General features: G+C 49.3%; 6 protein-coding genes across 6 annotated transcripts; 4 read left to right on the top strand and 2 right to left on the bottom strand.

Annotated features, from left to right (window-relative positions):
- Positions 1 to 1,401: 1,401 nt before the first annotated feature.
- Positions 1,402 to 2,895, top strand: ALTATR162_LOCUS6133 (uncharacterized protein; the record flags this gene model as incomplete). The annotated part of the gene is made up of 1 exon (XM_043313754.1): positions 1,402 to 2,895. The coding sequence occupies one exon, from the start codon at positions 1,402 to 1,404 to the stop codon at positions 2,893 to 2,895; it is 1,494 nt and encodes a 497-aa protein (XP_043169689.1).
- A 436-nt stretch (positions 2,896 to 3,331) lies between these two features.
- Positions 3,332 to 3,832, top strand: ALTATR162_LOCUS6134 (uncharacterized protein; the record flags this gene model as incomplete). Its single annotated transcript, XM_043313755.1, has 1 exon — positions 3,332 to 3,832. The coding sequence occupies one exon, from the start codon at positions 3,332 to 3,334 to the stop codon at positions 3,830 to 3,832; it is 501 nt and encodes a 166-aa protein (XP_043169690.1).
- Positions 3,833 to 4,755: 923 nt separating this feature from the next.
- On the top strand, positions 4,756 to 6,549 carry ALTATR162_LOCUS6135 (uncharacterized protein; the record flags this gene model as incomplete). The annotated part of the gene is made up of 1 exon (XM_043313756.1): positions 4,756 to 6,549. The coding sequence occupies one exon, from the start codon at positions 4,756 to 4,758 to the stop codon at positions 6,547 to 6,549; it is 1,794 nt and encodes a 597-aa protein (XP_043169691.1).
- Positions 6,550 to 6,853: 304 nt separating this feature from the next.
- On the bottom strand, positions 6,854 to 7,962 carry ALTATR162_LOCUS6136 (uncharacterized protein; the record flags this gene model as incomplete). The annotated part of the gene is made up of 2 exons (XM_043313757.1): positions 6,854 to 7,035; positions 7,089 to 7,962. 2 exons carry the CDS (start codon positions 7,960 to 7,962, stop codon positions 6,854 to 6,856), a joined length of 1,056 nt encoding a protein of 351 aa, XP_043169692.1.
- A 1,695-nt stretch (positions 7,963 to 9,657) lies between these two features.
- Positions 9,658 to 10,351, top strand: ALTATR162_LOCUS6137 (uncharacterized protein; the record flags this gene model as incomplete). The annotated part of the gene is made up of 2 exons (XM_043313758.1): positions 9,658 to 9,967; positions 10,020 to 10,351. 2 exons carry the CDS (start codon positions 9,658 to 9,660, stop codon positions 10,349 to 10,351), a joined length of 642 nt encoding a protein of 213 aa, XP_043169693.1.
- Positions 10,352 to 10,571: 220 nt separating this feature from the next.
- On the bottom strand, positions 10,572 to 11,329 carry ALTATR162_LOCUS6138 (uncharacterized protein; the record flags this gene model as incomplete). The annotated part of the gene is made up of 3 exons (XM_043313759.1): positions 10,572 to 11,042; positions 11,096 to 11,234; positions 11,298 to 11,329. 3 exons carry the CDS (start codon positions 11,327 to 11,329, stop codon positions 10,572 to 10,574), a joined length of 642 nt encoding a protein of 213 aa, XP_043169694.1.

Here is an 11,329-nt window from a genome sequence, read left to right on the forward strand (position 1 = left end):
AGCTTCAGCAGACTATATCGTATTGTTGCAAAGTTGTTCGGGGTGTTGTGTACTTTCATGGCGCCTAATTTCTGTTGTACTCATCGACCTCGAGCTGAGCGTTGCCTATGCATACACCCAAAACGTGATTGGATTATCTTAAAAGAAGAAATGCCAGTAAGTGGCGCCGATGAGTACAGCCCACTTGTTGAGATATAAAGAAAAGAACTAGGCCATGGGGCGCTTGACATTGCAAGTAATTGTAAGAAGCGTGAGATACTCAGACGTGGTGTTTGCAGACCGGAAGGCGAAACATCGAAACCTAGTGGCGCGCGCAGGATAAGTAAGCATCTAGCGCGTCTCTAGCGCGCTGCAGTATACGCAATCCGACACCCATGTCCAATACTTTCTCTTCTTTTCCCTAAAGAGATGACGCTCTCGTTGGGCTTTACAAGTCAAAAGGGTGTTGAGCTTGACCCAATATCTTCGCCAGCGCATTGTCTATCTGGACTTCCTATGGACGATGGCAACTGGTTGAAACATCTTGCCTCTTTTTGCACGCTTATCTCACTGCAAACAGTGAGGGGTGGCGATTCGATATGTCTCGTTTACCCAGCGCCTACTCTTATGAAGTATTCTCTGGCTAGTGCGTTTGAGCTGTGTCATTGTACGGTTAGCTCGAGTCGCTGCGTGATTGTTTTGCCTGACGTCGCGCGACCACCTTTTTCATTGACTGCTTAGCTTAGTTGCTGAGCGCTGAGGAAGACGGTGTGAGTTGCGTCTTTATCAGTCGGACGCGTCACAAACATTTCCGCGTGCAACAGCAAAACTTCCACCCTTTTCAAGAAGAGAAATAAGCGCTCCTTAGCAAGCTCTTCTCTTTTGTCTACTGTAATGAAGCGTAACATGGATATTGAACATCCGAATTAACGACTTTACAGTCTACAAAACTTTCCGATATTATGAGATTTCTTGTTATGTGCTGTTGTAGACTGCAGCATAGTAGTTGTCACCTCCGCACCTCCTGAATTTCTGCCTTGTATAAAACACTCCTTGCGTTTCTCCCCGACAGATATAATGAGGTCATAGACCGGTTGTGTATTCAGGCTCCCCGAATGATAACTAGAAAGCATCAAATTTTGGTAGCTGTCAACCTCAGAGTGCACGCCACAGTGACATAGGCGTCAATAGAATACAATTAAATTGATGTCAGTGACAATAGGTGCATGACAAGAGACGTGATGAAGAAAGAAGACAGCCCTGATCTGGACTAGTGAAGTTTAGCGCATCGGAGAAAATCTGCGTCCCTACCGACTTGACCGTCAAACGCGCAGCTTCGACCATAGATTTAGAGTACACATCATGTATCGGTAGCATTTGCATTCGCCGGCGTTTTCAATTCTTCCATCTTTTTGCTCCATGATGGATCGCCATCAGCGCGTCGTCGCGCAAGTTGCGTCAAAAGTTAAAGACTACTTTACGCGCAAAGAGCCCTTCCGGATATCTCACGGCTCCACCAACAGCACGCGTCCGAATCTCAAGAAGCATATCGTAGATATTAGTGCTCTGCGAAATGTCATCAGTGTCGACACACAAAGCAAGACTGCGCTTGTTGAGCCAAATGTGCCCATGGATCGCCTCGTAGAAGCTACGCTACCGCATGGCCTTGTGCCACCCGTTGTGATGGAGTTTCCTGGTATCACTGTTGGCGGTGGGTATGCGGGAACGGCCGGCGAGAGTAGCAGCTTCAAGTTCGGCTTCTTCGATCGTACCATCAATGAGGTTGAGATGGTCATGCCAGACGGTGAGGTGACCAAGGCTAGCGAAAAGAAAAACGAAGACCTCTTCAGAGGAGCTGCTGGTGCAGTCGGTACCTTGGGCGTTACTACACTCGTGGATTTAAAGCTCATCGAGGCTAAAAAATATGTTAAGACGACATACTATCCCACACGCAGTGTTGCTCAAGCTGTTAAGGAAGTCGAAGATCATACACGAGGCGATAAAGGCGAGAAGAATGACTACGTCGATGGAGTTCTATTCAGCAAAGAGCATGGTGCGATCGTTACAGGCGAGATGACGGATGAGCTACCACCAAACACCAAGCCGCAAACTTTCAGTAATCCCTGGGACCCATGGTTCTACCTGCATGTGGAAGCCGCAACACGAAATTCCACCAAGCCAGTCGTAGAGTACATACCTTTAGCCGAGTATATGTTCCGCTACGACCGCGGTGGCTTTTGGGTTGGCCGATCCGCTTTCAGCTACATGCGCTTTCCCTTCAACAAGTACACTCGATGGTTCCTTGACGACTTCCTTCATACGCGCATGCTCTACCGAGCTCTACATGCATCCGGCATTGCAACACGCTATATTGTGCAAGACATGGCTTTACCCTACCCCAATGCAGAAAAGTTCATCGATTACACCGATAAGACCTTCAATATCTGGCCTCTCTGGCTCTGTCCTTTGAAGCAAAGTCCGCAACCAACGATGCACCCCCATACTAAAGGCGCTCTAAAATCCGACCAGATGCTTAACATTGGTCTCTGGGGTTTTGGTCCCAAAGACCCAACCACCTACCTCCGGAAGAACCGTGCGCTGGAGAAGACGCTCGGCGAGATGGGTGGTATGAAGTGGCTATATGCGCAGACGTATTATAGCAAAGATGAATTTTGGGCACAGTTCGACCACAAATGGCATCAAGGACTGAGGAAGAAGTACAACGCGGAGATGTTACCAGAGGTTTATGACAAAGTGCATGTAGATATCGAGAAGTATACGAACATGGCGAACAAAGACCTGGGATTGAGACTAAGGAGCATCTGGCCACTAGGCGGATTTTGGGGTATCTGGAAGGCCATTCAAAGTAAAGACTACATGATCGCGAGAAACTCGACGTGGAGGTCGAGAAGTTAGAAGTACGCTCCTCTTGAGAAGAAATAAGGGTCCAGAGTCAGTAATAGCTATAGAACCCTGATAAAGCGGCTTGCGCGTTCTGTGAAAGCCGTACATGCAGAACCTTTTGCCCGCCTATAACTTCCACGAAACAAACTCTCCACACCCACAACTCTAGACCACCAATAACCGTCTTGATCATGATGAGTGACACAGCTATCGCAATATCGACCTTGTTTTCTGATATGTTCCGCATGGCAGTCGTCCATTTGATGCACAACAGCTCGGTCGATGACTCGGATGAGACCGCCGAAGCCATCATGCGCGAAGTGACTGACAACATTGACGCAAACCCAGACAAGCTCAAGTGCACCATCAAAATCATATATGCCAGAGTTTAGAAGACGAATAATGGGCCCCTGTCGTAGTCGAACTGCTAACTGATCTCTGCCTCCCCATGCCAGCGACCCTGCACGACCTCTACGTGTCTATCAATAACAGCCAGCCATGGACAGGCGCGCGCTTTGTCCTTCGCCAAGTCTTCGGACGCTTGCAATCCGACCTCGAAACCGACATGCAAACAACCGATTGGAGCATACCGCTCATATGGCTCTTCACCGAGTTAGTCGAATCGACATCGTCTCCTCTCCTCATGTCGCAAAAGACCAGCATCAGAACACCGGATTGGAATTGCCCGGCTATCGAACGCTTACTCAAGAGCAGATCTCAGATTATGAAGATCAGCGCTCCGCTTTCCGTACACACCACGACACTCGACACAATCGAGGTTATGGTCCGTTCGGAGTATCTCTTCTTTCACAAGAATCTCCATATACTGGTCTCTTTCACATTCTCTGTCGCCCCCACAATTGATGGTACGGCTGATAGTTGCCAGTCTGATCGGTTGACAACGCTGCTCGACGACGTCAATATCCATCGGGGTGTGCAGACTGTCTAAGATCGCGATAGTATCGACAGTCTTCGTCGGAACCTAGGTAGAACATCGGATGATGTAGCATCACGGTCCACGGGCGATAGATCAGAAGAAGATGAGCTTTCGAAGGTAGTCTCCAAGCTTGACATCAACTAGGTCCTTTTGTACGCGATCATCGTTTCGTCTTGCCTGGATCGGTTTACAGGGCGCACAAAGGATTGGCAAGAAAGACAATGGGCGTGGGTGCTGTGAGTTGTAATCTGTACCGTAATTGTGTAGAGCGGATGGTTCTAGAGTGACAAGCCTGTCATGCTTCTAAGTGCGTCCAGTGAGACGCTCAATCGATCATATTTGGATGGTGTACATAGACTAGCGTACATTTCGCATTGCGTCTGAGTGTTGTCGATTCCAAAGAGTAGCTCCATTACCTTGTCATGATGCGATTGTATTGTTAAGCAGTGAAACGGTGCTGGAAATGATGAGGAGGTTGGGTGGTGGGAAAGCGTGAAGGATCGGCAAACCTCTAGCGGATTACGTCAGATGGCCAATGCATATCGCGCATCTTTCGCGTGCCTTCAACTCCATCGTGCACTGCCAGCCCACACGACGTCGACCTTCAAGCGGTCTGGATTGCCGCTCATTGCATGTGCGCTGTTCCTTATGACGGCACATGTACCCACAGATTGAGCGTACTAGTGGACGAGTCGAGGAGCGGATGAGTACGGATCCCCTGCCGAAACGAGCCGCCACGCTATGACGATCATCATCCACCCTGCGGCAATTTCGATAAACATCTTTTGACAAGCACATCTCTCTTGTGAATTATACCAATACCGCCTGCGCATACCCTCCTGTTCATCTTTCGTGTCGCACTGACTCTGGAACCCCGTCTTGAGCCCAGCGACACCCTATCATTATCTCCACAGTTAGCTGGGGTGGTCTCCACTATGGCGGAGCGAGAAACCAAGAAAAGCGGCCTACGTGCCATGTTTGGGATGCGATCAGGGAAACAACCAAAAGAGCCGGGTACGCGGAAGAAGCTATCCAAGAAAGGATCACGAAGCGATATACTTGGAAAGCTTGACTCAACTGCGAACGTAGCGAACACCAACCGCCAAGATTCTGGCAGCTTCACAAACGAAAGAAGCGATCTCTCAGAGAACGCTTTTGGTTTACCAACCTATGAAGATATCACTGGTCTCGCGCCACATGCGTTGCGTGACCACCCATATGCTGCCGTTGATGCTCTTACGCATACCAATAACGCCTATCTACAGCCTGCGCAACAAGCGGCCGACTACCGCCGCAACTCAGAAGGACAACCACAGTACGCTGCACCTTTATATCAATCACATAGCTCGAGATCCGCATCAATACCGCAGTTGGAACATGAGAAAACTCTACCCTACGCGCCATCGAGATCTCAGCCTTCAAAGCTGAGCAAGGCTCATCGAGCACCCTCGAAGCCCACAAGAGCCGATGATGTTCTCGATAAAGATACTGGAGAAAGAAAGGATTTGACAGACATGATGCATGCCTTCACGTACATTGATGGAGTGGATACTATTGAGGAAGAACGGGATGATCAATCCATACTATATGACCCTACGAAGCCCGATGGAATGGCGTTACTTGGCAGCGCATCGCCTGAAGTATGGCTTCACGTTGCAGATTTTCTATCACCACTTGACGTTGCCAACCTATCGTCTACATGCCGGACCATGTACGCTCGACTAGGTAGACATCCATACAAACTACTTTTGGACCCGTTGCATCGGCCACAACGGCTCGACTTCCTACTTGCAATGGATCACAAGATGCCACGTCATCTCTTCTGTTTCCCCTGCGCACAGTGGCACTTACGGATCCAGCCTGGCCTAGAGACGCTGAAACCCCAAAATGTTCTCAATCCACTCTTCGAATGCCCTAACCGAACCAATATTCGCATCCCGCCGCCACGAATCCGACTCAGCGATGGACGCACACTACCATTCGCCTTTATTCAACTAGCCCGCCGCCATTGGGCTTACGGTCCCGAATATGGCATTCCCCATCAGTCGCTGGGCCGCCGTTGGAAAGACAGCTACTCAGACTGGAGCCATGACTCTACCTATCACATCACTGACAAAGGTCACGTCTTGATGCGCATTCGATCACAACATTATGTCGAAGGTGGTATGACAGATGCAGCAAAGCGCATGCTTCTGTTTAGCCGTGGAGACTACACACCCTACTTTAGCGTATGCGCGCATTGGAAACATGGGTTGTTAACTTCGATTCCCAAATGTGCACTGAAGCATATTCCTCACGTCCACGACTCCGAAACAACGGCTCTTGACAAGTTCCGCGAACGCAACCTAGGAAAAAAAGCCGTCGGTATGGTTCATCTCTGCTCCGTGTGCCGACCGATGCGCCGCTGTCCAAAATGCCCGACTGAATACTTGTTTGAACTCAAACTCGTCGAAGATAAGAGTGTGCGCGGTAATGGTCCTGAACGCTTCAAACAGGCTCTCATCGTTACCCGCTGGAGTGATCTAGGACCTGCACGCAGCCCTACAGATCCTGAATGGAGCGCTATCACGGGCGAAAATGACACATACGACAGTTTTGTGGAAATTGGGCGAAGAGCCGTTAGTGGTGTGTTTGAAAGTGCGTTTACGGATACGATACCTGGGCAGCGGATTATGAGTATGAATCCGATGGATGTGAAGGCAAATGAAGAAAGTGGAGACTGGTATTAAACGAGACTCATGTATTAATTAGGTGTCTCTAAGAGGTCGGGATACGTCTGAACGGACCCATGTAGTGCCTAGGCGAATTCGTGAACATACGGTTGTCGCCATTCAGCTTTCGCATAGCCATGGCCTCCTATAAAAGTATCGCATCGAAGCTCGTGTAGATTTCCCATACTTTACACCCTAACTCACAACATACACATCTTTGACTCCGCTCCACGCACCACTTCAACGCCACTGCATACACATCCTAAACACCACGCCAATGCATTCGCTCAATTGCTACATCCGAACAAAGCCAGCCACGCTCTTATGGTGCCCGCACTACCTTCCTGCCAGTAACTTCATAACGTTGCAATTCCTGTAGAATCTTCGGAGAGTCGGCAAAATCGTATACTTCGACCTTCGGTGTGATCTTGCCTTCCAAAGCCATTTGTAGTAGTTCATCCATCTGTTTGGCGCTACCTGTTGACGATCCTCTAATGACCAATCCTGGTGCTGTTAACGAAATGCTTATAGTATCCAGGGAAAATGTCAAGACATACCTCTGTTAGCGATGTGGATCGGAGACATGGGGAACATGAACGTGTCGGGCGGAAGCCCAACACAAACAAACACACCACTATTTCTCGCTAACGCTGGAGCTTGCTGATACGCTCTTTCGCTTCCTGCGACGCAGATAACGCCATGCGCACCTTCACCATCTGTGAGATCCTTGACTGCTTGTACCACATCCTGTTTGGCGTAGTCCACAAAAGCCACGGCACCCATCTCTTTAGTCAGCTTCTCCTTCTCAGCACCACTGTCAATGGCGATGACCTTGTATCCCTTGATAGTAGCAATTTGCACACCGATATGTCCAAGACCACCTCCAGCACCAATGATAGCCACAAAGTCGCCTGGGTTAACCTCGGGTGTGAGTTTCGATACGGCGCCCGCAAGACTAAGACCTGCACAGAGTAGTGGCGCTGCAATCTCGCTCTTGACTCCCTCGGGTATCCTTGTCACAAACTCCGCATCCGCAACAACATACTGCTGCAAGGTGCCCCATACACTTCGGCCGGTGTTCTTCTGTTTGGCGCAGTGGTTCTCCTTGCCCTGTTTACAGCTACTGCACTCCTTACACGCGTTCCAAAGCCACTTTATGCCCACCCTCTTTCCTAGCAACTCTTCTGACACTCCCTGACCGAGTGATACGACAGTTCCCACACCTTCATGGCCAGGTACTTCGGTATATTTCCCAGGAGAGACAAGATTATGGCAGTCGCTATGGCATATACCGCTGTATTCGAGCTTTACGAGGAGTTCGCCGGTGGAAGGAGTCTGGACTTGAACATCGTTTCGGATTTGGAGTACGCAGTCTGGACCTGGATCCTGGATCCAACCTGCAGTTTGTATTTTAGGGATTGATTCGGTCATACTTTTGACGACTATCGCTAGACGCGTTCGGGAGAGGGTGGGGTGCTGCTTCAGTGATCGGCTGCTGTTATCCTGAGGCGGAAAAGACAACTGGACAGGGTAAAAGGTAAACTCGAATACATGCAATCCAATGTGTACAGGAATGCAACAAAAAGAAAAAGAAAAGAAAAAGCTTATAGGCAATAAGACGGGCTGGAATGGTGGTAGAAATGGTGACGGTACCCCGCGCCTGCCCCACCATCGGCCTTCTCCGGCTGCCAATCGGAGCGCGTCGACCTCCGCATCTCGTTCGCGGCTGCCTTTTCGGCTCTTATCACTACTTGTGCCACCTTCTTTAGAGCCATGACTCATTTGTGAACAACTAGTCAACACTAGAAAGAACGTCTGTGGAGTCAATTGATATGGGGCCGAAGACCAAAGACGAGAGAGGAAGGCAGGAGTGATCGAGGCGGCATTGTTTCAGATGAGGAGTTTCCACGTCTGTTTGAATGGGTGTATGTGGGTTTTATCAAGTGTGTATTCGTAGTTGGCTCGCCGTTAGGACTAGAGAAGCAATAGCGTTAGCCATCGGGTTTTGGGAACATTAGAATCCTGTGGGACGAAGAAGCTGGTGGGTAATTTCATCTCAAGCTGTGCCGCTTTGCTTTCACCTTCAAGTCTGATCTCAGTCAACATCTCATTAATGCTCCACCTACTGCTTGTTCCGGTCATACTATCCTACTTGTTCCCTTTCTCAATATCTGGTTCGCTTTTGGTTCTTACAGCTTCTTGATCTTTCTCCATTTCTACCACAACCCATTTGTAGGACAGGCTCTCCACCCATGTACTCGCATCTCGCTTCCTTTCAACTACGCGACTGTACTTATTAACGGTCTCCCAATTCTTCATCAAGATGTGGACTAGCTCTTCCGGCTCTAGGAGTTATACTTGGTCGATCCTATGCCAGCCGATGAACTTGAGTAGTCGGCTAGCACGTCGGATGGATCCCGAGAATATAAAGATGGGAGGATGATCAACGGAGTCTCCTTTGTCGGGGTAACTTGGGAGTGGCATGGCGGCGATAGGCTCATGCGTTCTTCCGACGGGCGATGGTCCTGATCTTGGTTCATAGTTTCACTGTTCGTCGATAATTTGACACCTCCGTCCTCGCCCGCTTCGTCTAAATGCTGCTCAGATGCTGCGATATTCACAATTGGTTTAGTCCGAGGGCAAAATGCGATTGCTGGAAGAAGATCTAGGTTACTCTCCACGATCATATGTTCTGACCTAGCTATTATGATTCGTGTCTCTTCGTTCATTGGTTAAAATCTCAATATATACAAATTCAATGTGAAAGCGAGTTCTTTGTTGAGGTGACTGCATATACATACATTTCGTAACTACTAAACTGCAAGCAGCTTTGAAGTTGGCATCATAACCTCTGTCGGCCGCCATCATAGCAGAACGTCTTTCCAATTGAAAAACTTCTGCCTATACACTACTGATTCTCAACACCAAGCCACAGTGACTAGACTAGACTCTGACGCGCAAACGACCGAGGCGTTCATTCGCGCTCACCAAATTTCCACCAAGGTCGTTCACTCACTCCGCACCTGCGGCGACGCACCACCTTCAAATTCTCTTCCTCACTCGGTCTTGATTCCGATTACACCGCCTACACCGTCACCCTCTCCAAAACCACCACGACCATCAAACATGCGCTGGGCTATCATCGAGCTCTCAAACTACCCACTGCAACTCACTCGCCGAGACGTGCTTGAGCTCTTCCAGGACTTCACCATCTCGCCTGACTTTGCACTGCCAAACGTCAAGAACCTCGCCTATCCTCTACGTACGTTTATCAAGATCGCCGGCGAGCAAGACGCAGAACGCGCGGTACAAGAGCTGTGCTGGAGCAAAGTCAGCGGACGCCAGATCAACGTGAGGATAGTTGAGAAGACAGGTCACGAGGAGAAGGAAGTAGCCGTCGCGGACGTGGCTGATGAGATGAAAATTGGTATCCTCAGTAAGTATCTAATTTCATTGTGGCTTTACCAGAACTTTACTAAGACTCGCAGACACTGCGCGTGTGTACAACCCGCACCTCGCCCCGAAGATCCTTGAGGTCCGCGAATGTATGCAGGGTACATCCAACTTCGCCTTCTTACAAGCTCGCGATCTGGTAAGTATACACAGCGAGCCTGAGATGCACATGCAGCCAAACAATAACAAGGCGAAGTGGAAGCTCGTCATGGCTGGTCGTTCGGAGGGCTGGAACTGGAAGATGAAAGACGGCAGTGGCAGGCTTGCTGCGCTGAAGAATCTACAGGATACGGTAGAGAGACAGGGTGTTATGCGGAAGCTATGGGGTCAGTGGGAGGGGAGCAGTGTGCTTGACATGACTTCTTAATTATGATATAGAAGTACAGGCTATATGTGCAGGATATTTGGTATACATCTTCCCAATAGCGTTTTCTTCGCACCAGGGTAGTACAGGCTCCATTTAAAGTATGTCTAGGTACTATGTAGCACATCTCCTTCCCGTATGTGCCGCCTGAAAGCTACTTCTTCGTCTCCACCCAGAAAGTTGAGACTCAATGCGTGTCTTCGTAGAAGACTTCATCTACTTTCTAGCGTAGACGTCCTGCATTTCTGAGGGCAAGAATGAGATCTGCTGCGAAGTGACTATGTGCAATGACTAGGCTACCTAATGCCTCCTTATCTCCATGACCCAACCACCGTGAAGGACTTTTGATCAGCCCGCTTGCTATGGCATCTCCCATGACACTCCGCGCACACGTACAGCAGTTGTAGTAGGCTGCCACGATAGTCGGAACTGCTTCGCCCTTCAGTAACGAACTATGGGTGTTCATAGCAGCCGCGACCTGACTAGATGTGTGTCGAAGAAGAGGCGCAATCTCGTATTTATCAGCCAAAATATAAAGGCGGATGGGAGTCAGAATGTCGCGATCGATCTTCGTTTTGTGATTGGGACACTGGACTGGTGGAAGGACTATTTCGTTTGTATACATGAACTTGAGCATGTATTCAAAGGCCCGAGGGTCGTCATCGAGCACTTCAACGGAGTGCTCAGTTGCCTCCTAACGTATATGATTAGCGTGGCTTGCCTTCCAGCCAGTAGATCTGATCGTACCTTGAAGTTGCCTGTGAATGCTTTTAGAAACCACTTGGAATGTGCAGACAAGTTGGCTTTGTGTGCGAAGTATTCTTTGGTCTTGCCTTTGTAAATCTGGCGGATCTTGACGTCGGAGAGGATCGGGTCGTTGAAGAGCCTGCGGGTTACAGTGAGTCAGCTTTGGCGTCAAGACCATCTTATATGGAGTAGTGGCACCTACGAGATGTCTTTCAGCTGCGAAGGCGATGACAT

This window comes from Alternaria atra (assembly GCF_907166805.1).
Source record: "Alternaria atra isolate CS162 genome assembly, contig: 25, whole genome shotgun sequence".
In the NCBI taxonomy this organism is placed as follows: domain Eukaryota; kingdom Fungi; phylum Ascomycota; class Dothideomycetes; order Pleosporales; family Pleosporaceae; genus Alternaria; species Alternaria atra.